An 18915-nucleotide genomic window follows, 5' to 3' on the forward strand; every position below is an offset into this window, starting at 1 on the left:
AACGTGAATATAATTATGGGGAGACGTAATTCGCGGTCTTTCACCCCTTTCGGTTTGATGCATGTGCATCGTCGATCAGCTATAGATTCTAGGGTTAAGTGGCAGAAAAAAGTAAACTACTGCGTTGTGAAGATCGATGCAGAGGGGTAAAAAGGGGTCTAACAAAACGCAGACTTAAAGGGGCAGAAAAACTGCGGAGCCCTAAGTCTGGGTGATGGTGGTGAGAGGTGTGATTTATGAGAGGAGCTAATGAGCAGCTAGCTGCAGCACAACACGTTAGTGATCTTGAACTAATGATGCTCCTACGGGGATAAAATTAATTGACCTATTATGGGTAGCCCCCTTTTTCAGGAGCAGCGTAACAAAGTGGGTAAGAGTCGAATGCCCGATTTACTAACTTACGTGGTTTGAAAGAGGGAGGGCACAGACACATGGAACAGTGAGGGTTGTCGACTGAGATAACAAGCAGATTGATAACTCCAATAGAGCAACCTTGATACCAAAGAGCCAGGTTTCGGCTGGATATGCGACTTTTACTGCACTTGATTCTCTCTTAGTGATCCCTCTTTCGCCTGTTTATTCCGAACACTGGCCTGGTGTGATGGGGCTCGGCAATTGCCGACCTATTGATTCCAATTACTCAAGTACTATTGTAGGTACACTGGCAACAGGAGGGGGTTGATTTCTGCCAGGTTGAAGATCTTCTGCAAGAAGTGTAGGATCCTATTGCTTCTCGTATGCCGGTGACGTTCAATACTCCCGTTATCCGAAAAGACGCTTCCCAGCTGGTTTGGTGAATTGAAAAATAACGACACTAGCAAAAACCTAGGAAGATAGGAAAAGATAAAGAGGAATTAAAGTACAAAACTTTTAAGGAATCGTAGGAGTATAAAGATAAAATGGGCAAGATTATTTGGCCCCAAGCTTTAGTCTTCTGTTTGTATGAACGGGTGTCAATGCATTGGGATTGCTGCAGCTAGTGAAACAGTATATAACCGTGCTTTTTATTTTTTTTTCTTCTTCTTTTCGTACCAAGAAAACTAAAGCAGATAGTGGTATAACAAAAGTGCCCGTACGGAAGCAGACTAATCTCGAGTACAAATGTGGAGGTAGGTAAGTACCTTGCGATAAAACTAGTTAATTGATGCTAATTCTTAGAATAATACCTACTAATATAAGTATAACAGAATAAAATAGCATCTCTAAAAAGGCAGGATATATGTGTGTTCTAATAATAAACAGCGGCTGAGTGTCCTTGTCAGACATTACCGCAATACAAACCAAACCAGCGGCGGTCCTCATGACCACCAGTGCAAACAGCAGCTTGTTTCATTAAAATCAGCTCAATGCGGTTTACCAGATGTATAAAAAAAAGTCAGTAGCCTCAATGTGAGTGAAACATTGTACAAATCTTTCCTGCCCTGTTAACTCTGGTGCGTGTTTGATCACCTTGTTAGAGTTCAGCCTGAGGTCAACTTCCGGTCAGTATGTTTATGTTATTTTCTTTTACTGCAGAAAATGGCATGCAGTAAGATGGATTTGGAAGTTGTACAGGTACAACAAAATGCGTCTGCATAATTAAACCAGGTGCGTGAGGCTCTTAGATCAACTGCATTTGCACCGGTAGTGAAGTGAGTATGCGAGAGAAGCAGAAGACGGGACATGGTTGTGCAGTAATTTGAATGGCTTATCCGTTTAACTGCCAGCGGTTACAGTAAAGTGCTTAATGTGAGAAGCCTGATTGGTCTTAGGTGGGGGCAATTGCAGTGTACCGGTGGATATGGACTGCCGTGGGGCCACTCTTATTGTTCATTATAATAGTCAAAATATTAAGTAGATAAATGGATATATTATGATATATTATATAATGTATGCTGCCGCCTCCTTAAGCCCCGTAATATATAGGTAATTATACGAACGAAAATGGGGTTGGTAATGGATAGCGTGATGTACATTTTCTGGGGAGACACTTGAAGATAATAAGGGAAAGTTATCAGCGGGTTAGAGGGTCTGCCAGGTTGAGAGACGCGGGTACAGGGTGACTAGATTATCAGTCAAGTAACAATGGAAGAGGTAATTGGGGGCAATTCGGCAAGAACTAAAACGGGATAGTCAATCAGGGGCCAGGAACACGAGGAGACTAACTTAAAGGCCCCAGTTTGGGCATGGATCATTCGATTTGTACCTCAATAAACGGCCCCTCGCGTCTCGGTGGAGATCTGCTCCGTTAAAGATCTGCGTTGATCATATAGTGAATTTTTTCCGAATAGATCCAGATCTGCACGAGAAATCCTTTTATCAGTAAGGGTGAACAAGATCTGGTGTAATGATAGGAGATAATATACTGCAAAGAGGAGTTGGATTTCGATCGATCGAGGACTTGGCCTCAAGGGATGAATCCCGTTGATAATTATCGTGAGATTATGTGATCTAGAGACAGATAAGTAATTGAGACGCGTTACAGCTCGTGAAGCTCGGCGCCGTCGTTTTCGTCCCTACTGGTAATTACATCATGCAGCAGCATTTCGCCCAACAAAGTTGTGGAATAGATTCATATATAAATTAGCGCTGCAGCATCGCCTCTTGTCGGGCATGACTTAATATTGCTGCGACGCTAGGTGTACAACAAATAATATTGTTTATGACCCGAATAGGCAAACTCTCTGGCTAGAAGGTATTAAAAAGTCCGATATGCCCTGCCAAGGACTGGTCAAAGCACATTGCAGGGTCTAAGCATAGCTTCAGTTAAATTAGATACCGACAACTCGGGAATTACGTCCTCTTTAGTGAAAGTTACCGAAATATCTAAATATTTTATCAAGTAGGCATTCGACTCCGTATAGACTATAGCAGATCATGAGAGGCCGTTGGGACCCCAGATACGGCAGGACTATTATCTCTCGTATTAAGGTTGGTTCAGTAGCAGTAGTAGCAGTAGTAGCAGTAGATAGTTAGAACCTTAAATAAACTCAGCACTAGGACATGTTGTGTTCCTGTGCCTTACGCTGCAGCTGTCAGAAATCGGTATCAGAAAAATCTAGTTTAGCACGACACAGTGAGTTTCCCAGTGATAGTAGATCAGCCATGTGGAATATGGTTGTTTCATGTCGCTAATGCGACAGCCTGCTTCATGTCAGGATGTCTCTTACTTGAGTGGTGTTGGAAGTAACAAAGACAACAACATTTGCAATTAAAAGTGTGATTTTGAGCTTCGCATGGCAATGCCGAGGAACCTTCAAATTTTATGGTACAATGTACAATACCCCGCAGTAGTATATTAATTAATAACTATCAGGCTACTTGGTTAAACTCTGAGTACGAATTGCAAGAGGCCAAAAATAACATACAACATAATAATTCCATATATACAGCAAAAAAAAACGTGCCTTAGTCGGCCCGTCTTACCTAAGCATGTGTCTATTCCTGGCAATCAATTTCCTATGTATCATCATACCCAGTGTGCTTTGATTAAGCTGAGTCTTTTGTTTGGACCGACCGCTATCTGTGGTCTCAGCCCGATGTTGATCAAAAAACCGGTGGACTTCCGCTAAATATTGTCCTGACCAATTATTGCCCATTGCTCTGGCTTGAGTATCAAAGAACTTGTCCGAAAGCATGTGGATGCTATCTCCTCTGATGGCTGGTCCCTCTGGCATATTGATAAAACTACTTGTATAGATAGGGTCGCCTCTTGAGTCAGTATCAACAATCAGAGTATTGTTCACTGCTGCAGCCACCCGCTGGTAAGCTTTAGTTCTATCTTGATGGAAATAAAGCTGTCGGTTGGATCCAAAACCCATACGCCCTCTAGAGTCTAAAGGCTTATCAAATGTAGAGGACGTGGCGTTCTGAACTGTTGCAATTGACGCCCCAGTTATGCTATTTGTATGCTCGTAACCATGAGTCAACTCTGTGTCAGTACGGCCATTCATCTGATCATAAGTAGCTTGAATAGCTAGAGGGTACTGATACATTTTCTGCCAGGTCCGACGTCTGCTCGGGCCGTCGTTATCTGGTCTTTCCATCGTAATATTCTCCGCACACAACGTACTCTGAGCTACACTGTGAAACTCATAACGGTTCGACAAATATTGGATATTATCATACATGCAGGCTTGCTGCCATTCAAGGTGGATATTATGTCCATTAAAGTTTAACCTCGCGCTTCTTGTCAGCCCCTTTAATATTGATACCACTTCAAACACACTAGAGTTACTCGGCAAGAACCCGCCAACCGACTTATTATCCAAGTCTTTGTCATCAGCACTAGTTCCATTGATTGTAGTGTTGCTATTGTTTAGCACCATGTAGCCTTGACCATTGACTGAAGGAGTTTCCCATGTCAGAATATTGGCATTTATTAGCCATCCATCATTTATTTGGGTCGAATTGTAGCCATTCATAACCCGGACATCGATCCTGGCATCCGTCTCCCAAAGGACAGGTAGAAATGCGCTGATATCTATCTCGTAGACGGGAGTATCAAAAGCATGGATACCAACTATAGGGCTCCACATATACGAGGATATCCCACCTGTAAATATCACCGGATATGGGAACACAAATCCGGCAACTCGATTATTTATCGACACCTCTATTACTCGTGACGGACCCCCTCCTACGCCGTTAAGAGCACCGGCATATTCGTCAAGTAGATGGCTGTACCAGAATTCTTCACTATCGTAACCAGTTGCGGAAATGGCAATTACTGCTCTAGTGACATTTCGTGCAATTGGTTCAATTTGTTTGGAGACTAGCGGCGAGGGCCTGACATAGTCTCGTTTGGCTAGTTTAGCTGGACGTGGTTCGATTGATTGCCCTGATGGGATAGCAATGATATGATCAGGTGGCAGTTGTCCCGAGTATTGCTGCCATAAAAGATCACCATCACCATCAGCGAGTCCCTGGTCGTGATCCACATCTAACTCTGGATAGTAAAATCGGGCAGTAAGAGTGGTGGAGATTGGTCCATTAAGCGTTCCATCAAGGACATTTTCCAGTTTTATTGTCAATTCCTGTTGTCTCTTGAAAAGAGTAATATAATTTGACATGTCTTTGGTGAATGTCGAGCTGATATTGTGGGCACCTGGTTGGGCAGTAGACGACAGCCAGATCTCGCTTTCTCCCATAAATATGTGTATAAGTCTCTCATCTTGGACTCCATGGATTCTCGTCTTGAGTGTGAGTGTTGCTTTAGTGAAATTTAAGGCCGGGGGGTTATACTGGATTTTCAAAGGCTTAGAAACAGAGTTTGCAAATACATGCTCAGCAAGAATCTCGGTATGAATAATAGGGCCATAGTCAGGAGGTGGTCCAGTGACTTGAATCACTTCAGCAGGACTTAGAGCAGAGCCTGAGTACAAAGAGTTTTCTGCTTTGCCCTTTGTCCATAGCGCTGAAGGAGCTCCCAAACATGCAGTAAGCAGACAAACCGTTTGCGCTGCCAAAAAGACATTGACTTTCATTGGAATTCACACCTATTTGAATTCAATTTGCTAGCTTATAGCAAAGCTTATTGAAAACTACACGCATTTTATTACCACGGGAGCAATGATATATATAGCTAGTGGGTATCTTAGATCTGCATTATTTTAGTAGATAAAATGGCAGCGCTGTAATAGGCATTATTAATGCTGGCATGAACAGGCTGCTAAGCTTGAACAACGCGCCACTTATTTAGCATATACGAAAAGACTCTTTGTTACTGGAATTCGTTTTGTAAGAGTCAAACATGGCTAGTTTCTTATTTACGGGCCCTCAATAAAATGACCCAAGAACATGGTTAACTTATAGGCATGAAGTACAGAAGCATAGCCGCGCATTCGCCTAGTTATAACGAGCTGAAAGTCACGATCCGAGTAACTATCCTGACCTTACTGAACCAAAGAATGGTAAGTATAATACCCGATTTTTAAATATTGATGGATAGCTTCTAATTATTTCAGGCTCTACCAAATTTAAGAAGGATCTTTGCGTCGTTTCGTACCGAGGAAGAAGAAAGAGAATATTCTCGAGCAGCGTTTTTCAACCTCATCGGGTTTCTTGGCTCTTGTGTGGTGTTTAGCTTGATTGCACAAAAACTTTCTGGATCTAAGGGCCCTGCAGCATGAGACATTCATGGGAGTATGTTCACGTTCGTGGCCGATGGCTTCTAGATAGCAGGAAGAAATGCGGACATAATTATGTTCGTCTGCACTCTCAAAAGACTGGGAAGCGGCGATATCAAACGGCCCATCAAACAGCCCATCAAACGGTCCATCGTCAGTCTGTACCTTCTCGTGATATGAGATTAACATCAAAATCTACATTGGATGGTATCAAGACGGGTTATCTACCACGGAAGCTGACTTCAATTGATAATCCAGAGCCGTTGGTAGGTGCACGGCCCCCAACTCCTCTATCATTATATCGCAACAACAAAAAACTCAATGTAACCGATATTTCCACAAAGTACTGCGAATTGCTTGATTTCTATGATCTTCGAAGTGGTAAGAAAGTAGAAACTGCGGCAATGGCTGCCGGAACAGTGGTACATTTAGCTCTTGAAAAAGAAGCAGAGAAGCATCTGGTTAAAGTTACACTGCCTGACACATTAAAATTATCAAGAGAGGAAGAAATGGCGAAAAAGTTTCTTGATCTTATTGCTCGACTAAATGCGATGCTGGCTGGACATGCGGTGAGAGAATTCTACACCTTTGGCCTTGTGGATGACTGTCTGATTACTGGCTATATTGATGAGCTTGGACGGGGTCCAGATAATAGTTTAATTATATCAGATACAAAATCACGAGTCAAAGGCACTCTTCCGCCAGTCTCACAGAGACTATCTGCATATCACCAGCTATTGGTGTACCATAAGCTTTTGCTGTCGATGCTGCATGACAGTGAACTTGCCCAATCACTTCCTCGTCTTTATGAAGCATTTGAAGTTGATCCAAACAGGCCCTTTTCAAATGAATTTGTCATTGCTCTTGAGAACAAGTATTCATCCTTGAGTCTAATAGAATCAAGGCTTAGAGAACTCCTGCATAAGGTAGCATTTAAGCTTAACGTTTCGGATGAGATTCAGGTATCTTATCGCAGGTCTACAGGTACAAATGCTGGTGCATTAATTGACACATGTCGGTATATTTATGACGAACAGGCATTTCAAGAATTGAAAGAGTTCTCACTTCAATTCTGGCGAGGCGAAAGAGACGCCATTGGAGTCGACCCAGCAGAGCGCAATAAATGTCGTACTTGTCAATGGTTTGACCGCTGCGAGTGGCGTGCTACTATGGATGCTGCCATGCTTTAGATCATAGTTTTGATCGCCTCAGACCCACTGTTCTCTGTTGTTTTGACTGGGTCATGGGCTTGCTAGTTACCATCTATGTTGCACTGATCAATACAACACTCAATCGTTCTGCATTTCACCAGTCATTTGTTTAGCTTGCGTTTGTGTTAGCTTAATTAGGCTTGTATTCTATGTACAAAATTTATTATATTAACACCACAGGGTGAAGAAAATCACCAAAAAATAATGCAAAGTGATATAGATGGCTTATTACGGACGTCTAGGCTGGAAAAGATCCCAATGAACTTGAATGTGAATTATTAGTTTTTATGTCACTTCAAGCACCTTGTTATCTTCGTTTCTTCATTGTGAGGTTGAAATTTTTTTTTGTCTTGTCTTGTTCTTGTTCGTGAGTTACCATTTCATTTCGGCTTGCTAAAAACCAAATCTAGTCAAACTTCTTGGTTGCAAAGTGACTTGATTTATACAAGTAGAACTTGGCCATTTCATAGGAAGTCCAACTAATGGCAGTTGATGGCATGTTGGACACCACACGTGGTCGTAGACCCTTCCAGAATCCACGCAACCCATCGTGCTTGTAAATATAAGAAGCGGCATCTTTGAAAGAATTCAATTGGCGGACGCTGACATCATAATTGAGTCCTTTGGTCTGTAAAAGAGTTTTAATAACATCCAAGGGAGTTGTAATTGCTGCAGCACTGGCACCAGCAATACCACCGGCCACACAGTGAACCAGTGGGTCGTGCACTTTATTTGGGTTCAAAAATTTCGATGCAGACTCATATACAGTAAAGTTAACGGCTGTAAAAGGAATGTTCATCATCAACGTGGTCGGGTATGAAACATAAAAAGCACCAAATCCTTCTTTCTTGTAGATGTCAAGGGCACAGTGGAAAAAACCACTGTATTTCGCACCTCGAAGTTGCATTCGCTGCTTGATCACATCGAAAGGGTTCATTAACGCATCAGAAGTGGTGGTGGCACTAGCACCAGCAATCGAGGTAACAATTGGATGGTGGTGCTTGTCGGCGTTACCACCAAGAGAGTTCTTGACCGATTCGTAAACTGCGAAATAAACGGCGTGAGCGGGACCAGCGCCAATAACCACCGAAGTCATACCTCTCCACAGACTTCTAGCCCCCTCAGCGGCCGAGATTCGGGTCACGGCACTAACAATTCCGGAATATTTGTTGCCTGCACCAGTAACTACCTGCATACGGGTCTTAATAGCATCAACTGGGTACATGACTGTATGTTCCATGATACCAGCAGCTGCACCAGCAACCAAATTGGCAGCTAATGAAGTATTTTGAGGAAGGGATTCATAATCGTCATAATCTTCGTCATCGTCGTCATTTTGTTCTTTGTTAAGTTTGGTTTCAGTACCGGAACTGGCACCAGCACCAGAATCAGCACCAGAACCACTCACACTAGTAGTGGGATTGATATCGGTGTTATCATTGTTGCTAACACCTCCACCGCCTCCACTATCGCCAAGAACCTTATGAGTTGTGCTTGAAATGACCAACCCGCTATTTGGAAGGGTAATTGCAGGAGTCTGCTGTGTTAAAGAAGCTACCAATTCGGTATTATTATTAGAGGTGCCGAGGTCGTTCGTCATGGCCATTTTATGAATCAGAGGTGAATTAATGGTATTTTGATCGGACAGAGCGGGCATAATTGTACAATGACTAGAGTCTAAGAGTGTTTAATCGAAAACTTTGGCTGCAAAGCAACCAAAAGATGATAATGACAGACTGTCTAAGAGCAGGCAATTACTGTCAAACTGAATCGACAGCAAGGAAAAAGATGATCGAAAACCGAAATCAATCTCCACAGTTAGAAACTTGAGAAAACTGAATTATGACTTGGATTCCACAAACACTCTCAGTACTAGTTGCAGAAGTTGAATATGAATAATAGTTCTAAAAAGAATCTGAGTTGCGGTCTGAGTTGCGGTCGGATTCTTATCACAGATTGACTACACCAAACTAACGGAAGGGAAACAAAACCGAGCCACAACAGAAACGAAACAGAAAAAAGTCAGTGCAAAATAGAGGGTCTCCGAAATTCTATAAAACTCTAAATTCAGTCAAGCAGGGCAGCAGCTTAGCTACAGCAAGACTATACGCAAATTTTTCACAAGATCAAACCAAAGAATACAATAAAAAATAATGGCAGTTTTATAAACCGTGACAGAGTTTAAACTGCTTTCAATAATAAAATCCAATCCAAAGATGATAACCGATGAAGTTAAACAATCAGTGAAAAATACACTAAATCGATGGACAAAGCCCTAATTAGGTATTAAAGTTCCAGCCAGCCTCTTTTGCGGGTCTGCGATATCAACCCAGCAGAAAATAAATACAAGAAAAATTGGCGACAAAAAAGCAGTCCTGCGAATTAAATGTGTAAAAATAGCACTCGATACCAAAGCTATATTACAATTTCGTAATAATTTTTACCTTTCAAAAGATAACAAATGGCTGTTAGTCCGATATTTACAAAGTCCACAGTTTCGGCTGTGTTAATATATTAGCTCCCACGATGCAGCGAAGTAGGTGAAATTTCAGCCTTTTTATGGGTCTAGACCGATCTTTTATGATAAATGGAGTCAAGCCTTTTCCTCCTGCCTAGGCTCAGCGCTTTCACAGGTCTCACAGTCGGAGCCGTTCGTCGTTCGCTATTGGGAGTTTGGATTTTTCAGTGGGCGGCGTATGCACAATGTGCTTTTCTGTACTTTTACTGTACTGTTTCCTCTACTTCTGATTTCTCTATCGCCAGTGAGAGCTGTGGCAACCCCAATATATCTTTGAGCGCGGACGCGGCAAGTTAAATGTGATCAAACAGGGTTCGGTTTTGTTAGCGATGAAACGCTTGTGGACTTTTTTTATTCCGGTTGAAGATTATCGAGCAATCAACTGACGACTTTCTCAGGTCGATAGAAGAAAATCTGAGCACAAGATTAGCTTTGCGAATTTATCACCCAATTTCTAATAAAGAATTCGAAACCTCTCAAGAAATGCAAAGTCCGAGCAAACAGCAATGGAAGCAGTCCCCACGGATTTGTTATATTTTTTTTGTAGCAATCTTAGCAGTAACAACTGTATCAGCAGTGGCAGTGGCAAAGAAGTAAAAGAGAAAGAGAAAACTAAAACTACGGATGATGAGTTCAGCTAAGACATAAATAACTAACCGGACGCAGAAAAGCAGCAAAAAGCCGAGTCGGCCCTGACTGTCAGACCAGTCGGGTTCCTGTCTTGGCAGCATCCGCTCCGAGCGCCGTTGACAAGATGCATGGGTCAATCGGTGCATGACGCATCTCGTATATAAAATTTTATCAGATGGCGGTTTTATCAGATTTTACCCAATCCGGAAGCTCTACTTCACCTGTCCCTGAACAAAAACCGTGGGTCTGGGGGGTGTGGTTACGGGTCTTAGGCTCCGCCCCAGACCCCGTGACTCCTCTCGCTGCGCTCGGATCGGGGCGGTGGCGTCTTGGTGCCAGTGGCTGCTGTGAGACGGATTTTTCCGGATTCTGTGCTCGGAAGAGACCCCTGGACGGTCCGAACAGTCTCCTGCGAAGTAAGAGCTATGAGGTCTGGCGCAGAGCCCCAGATCCCGTAGACAACGCCACTGTAGAACAAAGTTAAATGCAATTAATTAAATAGGATGATAATGTAACAGTTGGGGTCTAGTGCTTGTTTTTCTTTTGCTTCTTCTTTTTGGATCCGCCCATCTCACTTTCGTAGATTTCTTCGGCGGTTTCTTTGCGTTTGGTTTCTTTGGTTGATTTGAGACTGACGGTTCCCTTGGTTGATCCCGAGGCTGCTTTCTTGACAGACTCGGAACCCCACTCGGCGTCTTGCGAGATGGCAAACTTCTGCAGGTCAAGAGCGTTGATGAGCTCACGTTGCTTCTCTTTGAGTGCCTTTTTGTTGTCGTCAGCAGTGTCGTCGATTTCTTCGTCGGCTTCGGGAACGTTGGCAGCATTTCCGTTGACACCGTCCATCTCGTCCAACTCCTGGTCTCTGATTTCAGGCAACTCCTCGTTAATAGCCTTGGCAAGGGTCTCACGGAAGTAATTGGACACTTTACGGGTGGTCTTGGCAAACATGGCCAGTGTTTGGTTGACGGGCAGGTTAAGTTCGGCTGCAACTGTGTCAATGTCCTTCTTCTGCAGACCGATACCAAGAAGGATGGCTTGTTGAACACTGGAAAGTGAAACATCGCTAGAGAACTTGTTGGCAAAGTACAGAGTAGCAATCTTGGGCAGTAGGTCAACAATGACGTGGTAGTCAAGTCGGTTGTTGGCATACGACTCTAATCTCTTGAGATCGAATGGCGTGAACTCTCTGTCTAGAGCATCCTTGTCGAATACGCTGTTGGTATGGTACTTGGCAGTGGCATTCTTAGTTGCCTCGATGATACTTAGAGATTGTGCACTGGTGAACGATCTGAACTCATAAGCTAATAAAGCCAAGAAACGACGGTGGAAATCGCCACTGAACTCAGACAACCACTTGTCTTCATGGCCACTGAGAACCTTCAACATGATGGCAGTGTGCTCACCAGTCAGTTCGTTGGCAGTCTGACGAAGATATACAGGGGCGAACTTAGCTCTCTTCCAGAACTTGTTGAGCTGATTAGTCAAACCGAAAGAAACACCTAGGTAGTGGAGAGCCTCAGGACGTCTCTCGGACAGCTTGAGAAGTAGTGGTGGCATGGTTCGAGGATCCTTGGTCTTGATAACGTCGGTTGCAAGAGTAGCCTTTTCAAGGTCTTTGTCCGATACTCGTTGAGCCTGGTGAGTCTCACTAAGGGTGTTGGCCTTTTCGGAGATATCAGCAAATTTGCCTTCATAGTAGTCGGTAAGGAGTTCCAAAGCACGAGATCCGTATCCCATGCCCATGTACTCAGGACTGGTAGCAATACGAATAACGCGAGCACCGGAAAGACCAGCAAATTCTTCATCTTGGAACTGCTGAGAAACGACCCATGGGATCAAGTCACCTCCACCTCTCTTTCCACTGGCCAAACTGTTAAGAATACTGGACTTTGAGATCTGACCTTCTAAAGCAAGCTGAACAACACACAATGGTTCAGGGAGACGAGAATCGTTCTCATCAACTGGTGGTAATAACACAAACAACTGATGAGCTGGACCATCACTTAATAGCTGTAAATCGTTGGGCGAGTTCTTATAGTGACTGGCAACATAAAGAGCCCATACTTTGTGAAGGAAAGCTTCTGAAACGGGGTGAAAAGAGAATAGAGTGTCACGGTTGATGTAGAACAAGTTACACTCGGATGGATGCGGGAATCCCTTAGTAGCCAGACGAGATGAAGAACCGATAGTAGCATCTAAACACAAGACCTTGTTGAGCCATTTTTCAACAGGGTCTCCAGAAGCATATCTAATAGGCTCATTTAATGACACTTCGCGAAGAGTACGAACACCCGAAGAGGCTGTAGTTGTGCTGTTCTTGATAGCACTCGAACCAGCTTGCTCTCGTAGTTGTTGGATCAGTTTAAGTGACAATGAACGACCAGTACCTTCATAACCGTTGATAGTAGAAGCCATGAATACAAGATATGGACCAATCAACTTTTTAACAAGAGGCAGAGGAATTGCTGCAGCCTCATCAATAACAACCAGCTCAGCTTGTCCCAAAACATGAGCATCTGAAGGCTGGATATATTGGATAGTTTGTCTATGACTCTTGAAAACATTAACTCTGACAATAGCATTATTGAAAGCAGGGTTAGTGGACTGAATAATATCGTAATCCAAGTGTTCTTCATAATTCAAAGCATCAAATCCCTTGAAAATGAACTCAAACAACGTCTTCAAGTTCTCAGGACTTGGAGAAGTGATGAAAATATTAGAGTAGCCATGGCCAATAGCAGCGGCAATGGCGATACCCAAAGCAGCAGATTTACCTCTACCTCTACCAGCAGTCAGAGTAACAGTACTACGAAGAGTTTTTTCAGCAATAGCATCAACGAAAGTCAAAGTTGCCTTGGCCTGGTCAACAGTCTTGGCAAGATTAACTAATGCACCAGCTGGTTGAACGTCTTGTAACGACTCCTTAAGCTCTCGTAGTTCAATGACACTGGCAGGAGTATCTTCCTCTTCGTCAAATGGAGGAAGAGGTTTAATATGTTTACCACCGGAAATTGGCAGAACGTTCAACTCGTCATCAACTACTAAACAATTTTCACAAGATCCAAGAGAAAGAATAAAACGTTCATTGAAACGTGCCACAACATCGTTGTGAGCCTCAGTACGATATCTCGCATGGATATCCATAGTCATAGTGTACAATTGTTTTAGTGAAGTCATAGACTTGAGCAGAATGACCACAATACCACCACCCTCGACAGTTTCGATAGTACGGGCTAAAATATTCGGAGTAATAGCTTCAAAATCCTGTAAAATACACATTCCATAGGTGTTACCTAGAATATTCTCAGTCTCCTTATAGTAGACATAACGAATGTTCTGAAGAGACACAAACAACTCAAAGGGGTCCTCAGAATTGGCCTCTCTAATTCCTCGTTTCACATCACGTTTGATCTTGTTCTCTCTCTTCTTACGATGACTGGTGAAACCAAGCAATTTGTGCTTATAAGCCCACAGAACAGACTTGTTCATTTTAATATCAACCGACGACATCAGATAGTGAAGATTAGGAAGCTGGTTACGAGCTTTGTCGCCGACAATGACGAAAAAACTCCGCTTCTTCTCCTGAACACCATTTCTGATGAGCGTAGGAATACGCGAGTCGATAGCCTTCTTAACCATCTTGACTATCAATTAGCAAAATTAGTCGTCTCTTCTATGGAAACAGACTTTTCTACTAATTCAAACAGAAGTTTTTTGGATCGACAAATTTCAAGGTGCGGCGATAAATATTTTTTTAGATCGACGAAGATTAACACCTGCATAAAAATCTGTATCCGCCAGCGCGGCAATATCCAAACCAGCCCTACAGAATCGAAATAGCTTCACCAATATCAGACCTGTTCTACGATACCTTCCATCATACAAAACAGACAGTATGGCTGATTCAACTGACCAAAACACGACTCCTCCTGTCGAGGCTGTCGCCGCACCTGACGCCTCGTCCTCATTCCTCAGCGAGATCACGGGAAACCCCGTCGTCGTCAAGCTCAACTCCGGGCTCGAATATCACGGTAAGTCCTCCTTCGATGCCCTGGACATTCTTCCGTTCTCTTTCTCTCTCTTTAACTTGCTCACGTAGATTCAATCGCTTGCCAGAACGTGAAATATTAACAAAGCTTGGTCCGAGACGCAACGACTCGAGCGCAGCGAGAGGAGCAGCGGGGTCTGGGGCGGAGCCCCAGCCGCCGGAGGCACAATCCGAATCTACAATTACCAGCGAGTAAGTACTAACATAACAGGCAACTTACAGTCGGTTGACGGGTTCATGAACATCGCTCTGGAGGGCACTCGCGAGTTTGTGAATAATAAAGAGACCAACAAGTACGGCGATGTTTTCATCCGAGGAAACAATGGTAAGTGTGGTTCCAGGAACCAGATCTTTAAACGAGCCGAGTTACTAACCGCTGACAGTTCTTTATATCTCTGCTGCTTAATGACCGAATAATAATTGACATGAGTAATGATAGACACAGACTGCCTAGACGTTTTGATCCCTGATACCGAACTCGGTCCAAACAGACGTAATGACCGGTGGGACTGCCTCCGGCGGCTGGGGCTCCGCCCCAGACCCCGCTGCTCCTCTCGCTGCGCTCGAGTCGTTCCGTCTACGGCCCAAGCAACTTCTGCGAAGCAGAAGCTACGGGGTCTGGGGGGAAGCCCCTGCTACCGGAGGCCTCTCCGTCCTCGGGGTTTGATGCCAGTTGTAGCGGGTTCCGGAGAATTTGAGTCTTTCAGGTCAATTTGAATGAGCTATAATATGTTTTCCATGGAATATTTTCCAAATTTAAGAGATCGTACTTATGCGTATGTTGAACCAGGCTTTATATGTGATTCGTATATATCTGTCGTAATTTGGTGACAGTTTCAAGAAGTCAGAAAGAAACTGCGTATATTGTAAGAAAAATAGGGAAATACCACTTCCAGGAGAGACACTCCAATTATTAAAGAAGAAGAGAGGATGGAGCTCTGGTCCGCGTGCAGGGAAATAGATGCAAGAGCACAGGATCTACAGGCAACAGTGCATGAGTTTATAGGTTAAATCAGCCCTGCTTCTGACATGCTTCTGGTAAACAAACACCTGCAACTCATGCCATGAGTGAGTTGTTATTGGCCAGTAGCTCGCTGGAATGGAGTGTTCTGAAATTTAAAGGTGACGATACTAATTTGTCGTCTCAAGGGAAACTACTATATGCTTTTGATACTCGGCAATCAGGCGGGTATACGTTCTATTTGACTGACCTTGCCACCATTTGGCATGAAGAGGAGAGTGTTGATGGTGTAATAAGACGAGCTCGTGATGCTTGTCCTTTCGATGTTGATAATCCTGGTCAAATACAGTTTTTACTTGACACTGTGAAAACTAGTCTCGATGATGGACGGGATGTAGACCTGAAATGGTCGGACCATGAAACTAGGACCCTAACTGTCACAAAAGACCTCTCGCCTATTCCAACTCCAATCGAGTGGACATTTTCTTTAAAACGTAAAGACAGTCGTTCGTCTATTGCAATTCTCGGAGGGTTTTCTCTCAGTCTTCTCGCTACAATCATGTCACTTAATGCAAAAGTTCAATCACTGGAAGGACTATTGTATGGTAAAGATTATCATATTGATGAATTAAAGGAACTGGCTTCCCGAAAATATATCCCTCGTAAACATGCCCCTGCTTATAAACACTACGACAAGGCTAATAGTATGACTCCTGCCGCCAATCCAGGAGGTATACCCTCAATTTTGAAGAGTGGGCTGCAACTGGCTCAAGAATACCGTGTCGCAGTTCATGATTCGACCGCAAACCAAGACGAACTGCAAACCAATGGCTCATCTAAACCTGTGAGTACAGCCATGATCAGTACCTGTTGATTGGATACCTGCCTCCGGCGGCTGGGGCTGCGCCCCAGACCCCCCGGCTCCTCTCGCTGCGCTCGAGTAGTTACTCCCGGATCCCACCAGATAAAATTCGGTGCAGTAGTCATGGGATTAGAGAATTGGAGCCTTAGCTCGGCGTATGTGAAAGGTATAACTAACTTATAGACTAAGATAGAGTCCCAGAGTGGGTTTATGGACGATATTCTGGGTGACAGAAGCACCCCGCTTACCACCCCACTAAGTACCCCTCGAAAAGTAGTCACCAAATCGAGTCACGAGGTGAGTCCTATTAATGCGCCAGCTGCTGTGGCTAATAATGACACTGATGCAAGTACAGACAGCAACAGTGATAGTGACAGTGACAGCGATCGCGGGGGTAACGACAGCGACAGCGATAACGAGCATAGAAGATTTTCTCGACACTCGTCTCCGGTGAGATCCAAACAACACCAGAAAACACCCGAAAAATTGCCAACGTCGAGCCAATCGTCACCCCAACCTCAGTCTGTAACACATTCATTACCATCCTCGCAATCTCAACTGTCATCACAGAAACAAAAGAATCAAAAACAAGCGCCAGTCTCCAGCATATCTAAAGAAGAAGAATCGACTCAGCAAAGTCAGTCGCCTGAACAGGATCGGGTTGCCAGACGAAGGAAACTCGAAGAAGACCTGGCCGCCAAACGGGCCAAAAAGAAAACCCGAAGGTTTTGAATATCACATGTTCCTTTGCAATGGGATGGGTGCAGTACACATATCTACCATTGTCAGCCACCAATTATTTCCCAGATCTTGGGTAAAACTTTAGCCATTGACCATGATCACGAAGCTAATACGTTTGAAATATCTCCCCCACGATTGCAAAGTGGGGCACGGCGTCTTTACCCCTGCCGATCGTTACTTCAATAGGTCAGGGGTAAATAGCCAAGTTTCGTGGGGGATACAGCAAAATGCATCGACTTTTATTTGTGACGCCCTGTGAGGTCCTGTGAGGTCCTGTGAGGTCCTGTGAGCGTCCGCATAGTTAAGATAATTATGCACATTATCTTTTATTTATGTGGTTTGGCCCGGAAATCATTCCACTCTTCCCCGCCATTTGGGTCTCGTTAGAGGGGACAATAAACAGGCAAATTGCAATCATAGGCAATGCTAAATTATATAAAGTAGCTTAAGTTTGCGCTTGGCCATTATCAAATCATCTCTATTCTATACTCACAATGGTAAAATTGAACCTTCTACTAGCCTTGTTGGCTACAGCACAGGCCAATGCTGCTTCATTGGGCTGGCCCTGGTCTCCACCTCCGACTGACAGAAGCAATGTGGATTACCCCAAGACTTGTCTGGTAAAGCCTAATGGACATGGTAAAGATGATGCTCAGTCAATCTTGAATGCCATGAAAACTTGTAACAATGGTGGTGCTGTTGTATTCCAAAAGAACAACCTGTATACTATCGGCTCACCTTTGGATCTGACGTTTTTGAGGGATATTGATATTTACATTGATGGTACTATTCAATTTACGAATGATATTCCCTACTGGACTGAGCACAGTTTTAAATTTGCTTATCAGAATGGCTCGGCATTTTGGAAATTTGGTGGTTCTGGAGTCAATATTATTGGCGGTGAAGAGGGTGTGATTGATGGACAAGGCGGTAATTGGTGGACCGAGTTCCAAACTAATAGCCAACTTCAACGACCAGTACTTCTATTGCTAGATGGTCTTGAGAAGTCGTCTGTAACTAATCTAAAGATGATCCAGCCTCCTTCTTATTTCAATTTTGTTGCCAATTCTTCTCAAATCAATTACAATGGACTTACATTGAACGTCACTCCTATCGGTGACTTCACTCCTAAAAACACTGACGGATGGGATACGTATAAATCCGACTTGATCTCGATCCAGAACTCTTATATTAACAACAACGACGACTGTGTGTCCTTCAAGCCCAATACCACCAATGTGATTGTTCAGAACTTGGCATGCAATGGTTCTCATGGTATCTCCGTCGGTTCTTTGGGCCAATACGTTGGCGAGTATGACATTGTTCAGAACGTCTTGGTTACCAATGTTTCCATGAGCAATGCTCAGAACGGCGCTAGAATTAAAGCATATCCAGGTCGTCCTGCCGGTAGCACCGTGTTGGATAACGGCGGTGGTTCTGGTATTGTTGAGAATATTATGTTCAAGGACTTCCATGTTGACAATGTAGACTATGCTATCGACTTAACGCAGTGCTATGGTGGTTCTTCGACCATTGCTCCTGAAATCTGTCAACAAAATCCTGCCGATGTTATAATCAAGGACATATTCTTTGTGAATGTTACTGGAACAACTTCCAAGAAGATTAATCCATACAGTGGTGAACTAACCTGTAGTAGCCCTAACGTAAGTATTTCACACGAGGATTCAGATATTGGTAGACAACTAACTAACTAACTTCACAGGTCTGTTACAATATCTATGGATACGATATTGACCTTGTCTCGCCATCTGGAGATGAGTCTTGGTTCGTTTGTAATGATATTGACACGAGCAACGTTAATGTGACTTGCAAGGCA

The 18915-nt window shown here is 43.6% G+C and overlaps 6 protein-coding genes across 6 annotated transcripts; 3 read left to right on the forward strand and 3 right to left on the reverse strand.

Moving 5' to 3' along the window:
• Positions 1-3401: 3401 nt before the first annotated feature.
• AWJ20_615 (uncharacterized protein) lies at positions 3402-5465 on the reverse strand (the record flags this gene model as incomplete). Its single annotated transcript, XM_018882565.1, has 1 exon — positions 3402-5465. The coding sequence occupies one exon, from the start codon at positions 5463-5465 to the stop codon at positions 3402-3404; it is 2064 nt and encodes a 687-aa protein (XP_018734841.1).
• Positions 5466-6283: 818 nt separating this feature from the next.
• Positions 6284-7297, forward strand: AWJ20_616 (uncharacterized protein; the record flags this gene model as incomplete). Its single annotated transcript, XM_018882566.1, has 1 exon — positions 6284-7297. One exon carries the CDS (start codon positions 6284-6286, stop codon positions 7295-7297), a length of 1014 nt encoding a protein of 337 aa, XP_018734842.1.
• A 427-nt stretch (positions 7298-7724) lies between these two features.
• MRS3 (Mrs3p) lies at positions 7725-8975 on the reverse strand (the record flags this gene model as incomplete). Its single annotated transcript, XM_018882567.1, has 1 exon — positions 7725-8975. One exon carries the CDS (start codon positions 8973-8975, stop codon positions 7725-7727), a length of 1251 nt encoding a protein of 416 aa, XP_018734843.1.
• A 2016-nt stretch (positions 8976-10991) lies between these two features.
• KRE33 (Kre33p) lies at positions 10992-14105 on the reverse strand (the record flags this gene model as incomplete). The annotated part of the gene is made up of 1 exon (XM_018882568.1): positions 10992-14105. One exon carries the CDS (start codon positions 14103-14105, stop codon positions 10992-10994), a length of 3114 nt encoding a protein of 1037 aa, XP_018734844.1.
• Positions 14106-15578: 1473 nt separating this feature from the next.
• AWJ20_619 (uncharacterized protein) lies at positions 15579-16349 on the forward strand (the record flags this gene model as incomplete). The annotated part of the gene is made up of 1 exon (XM_018882569.1): positions 15579-16349. One exon carries the CDS (start codon positions 15579-15581, stop codon positions 16347-16349), a length of 771 nt encoding a protein of 256 aa, XP_018734845.1.
• A 1223-nt stretch (positions 16350-17572) lies between these two features.
• Positions 17573-18793, forward strand: PGU1 (Pgu1p; the record flags this gene model as incomplete). The annotated part of the gene is made up of 1 exon (XM_018882571.1): positions 17573-18793. The coding sequence occupies one exon, from the start codon at positions 17573-17575 to the stop codon at positions 18791-18793; it is 1221 nt and encodes a 406-aa protein (XP_018734846.1).
• Between the last annotated feature and the right edge of the window lie 122 nt (positions 18794-18915).

Source organism: Sugiyamaella lignohabitans, chromosome A, assembly GCF_001640025.1.
Source record: "Sugiyamaella lignohabitans strain CBS 10342 chromosome A, complete sequence".
NCBI classification, from domain to species: Eukaryota; Fungi; Ascomycota; class Dipodascomycetes; order Dipodascales; family Trichomonascaceae; genus Sugiyamaella; species Sugiyamaella lignohabitans.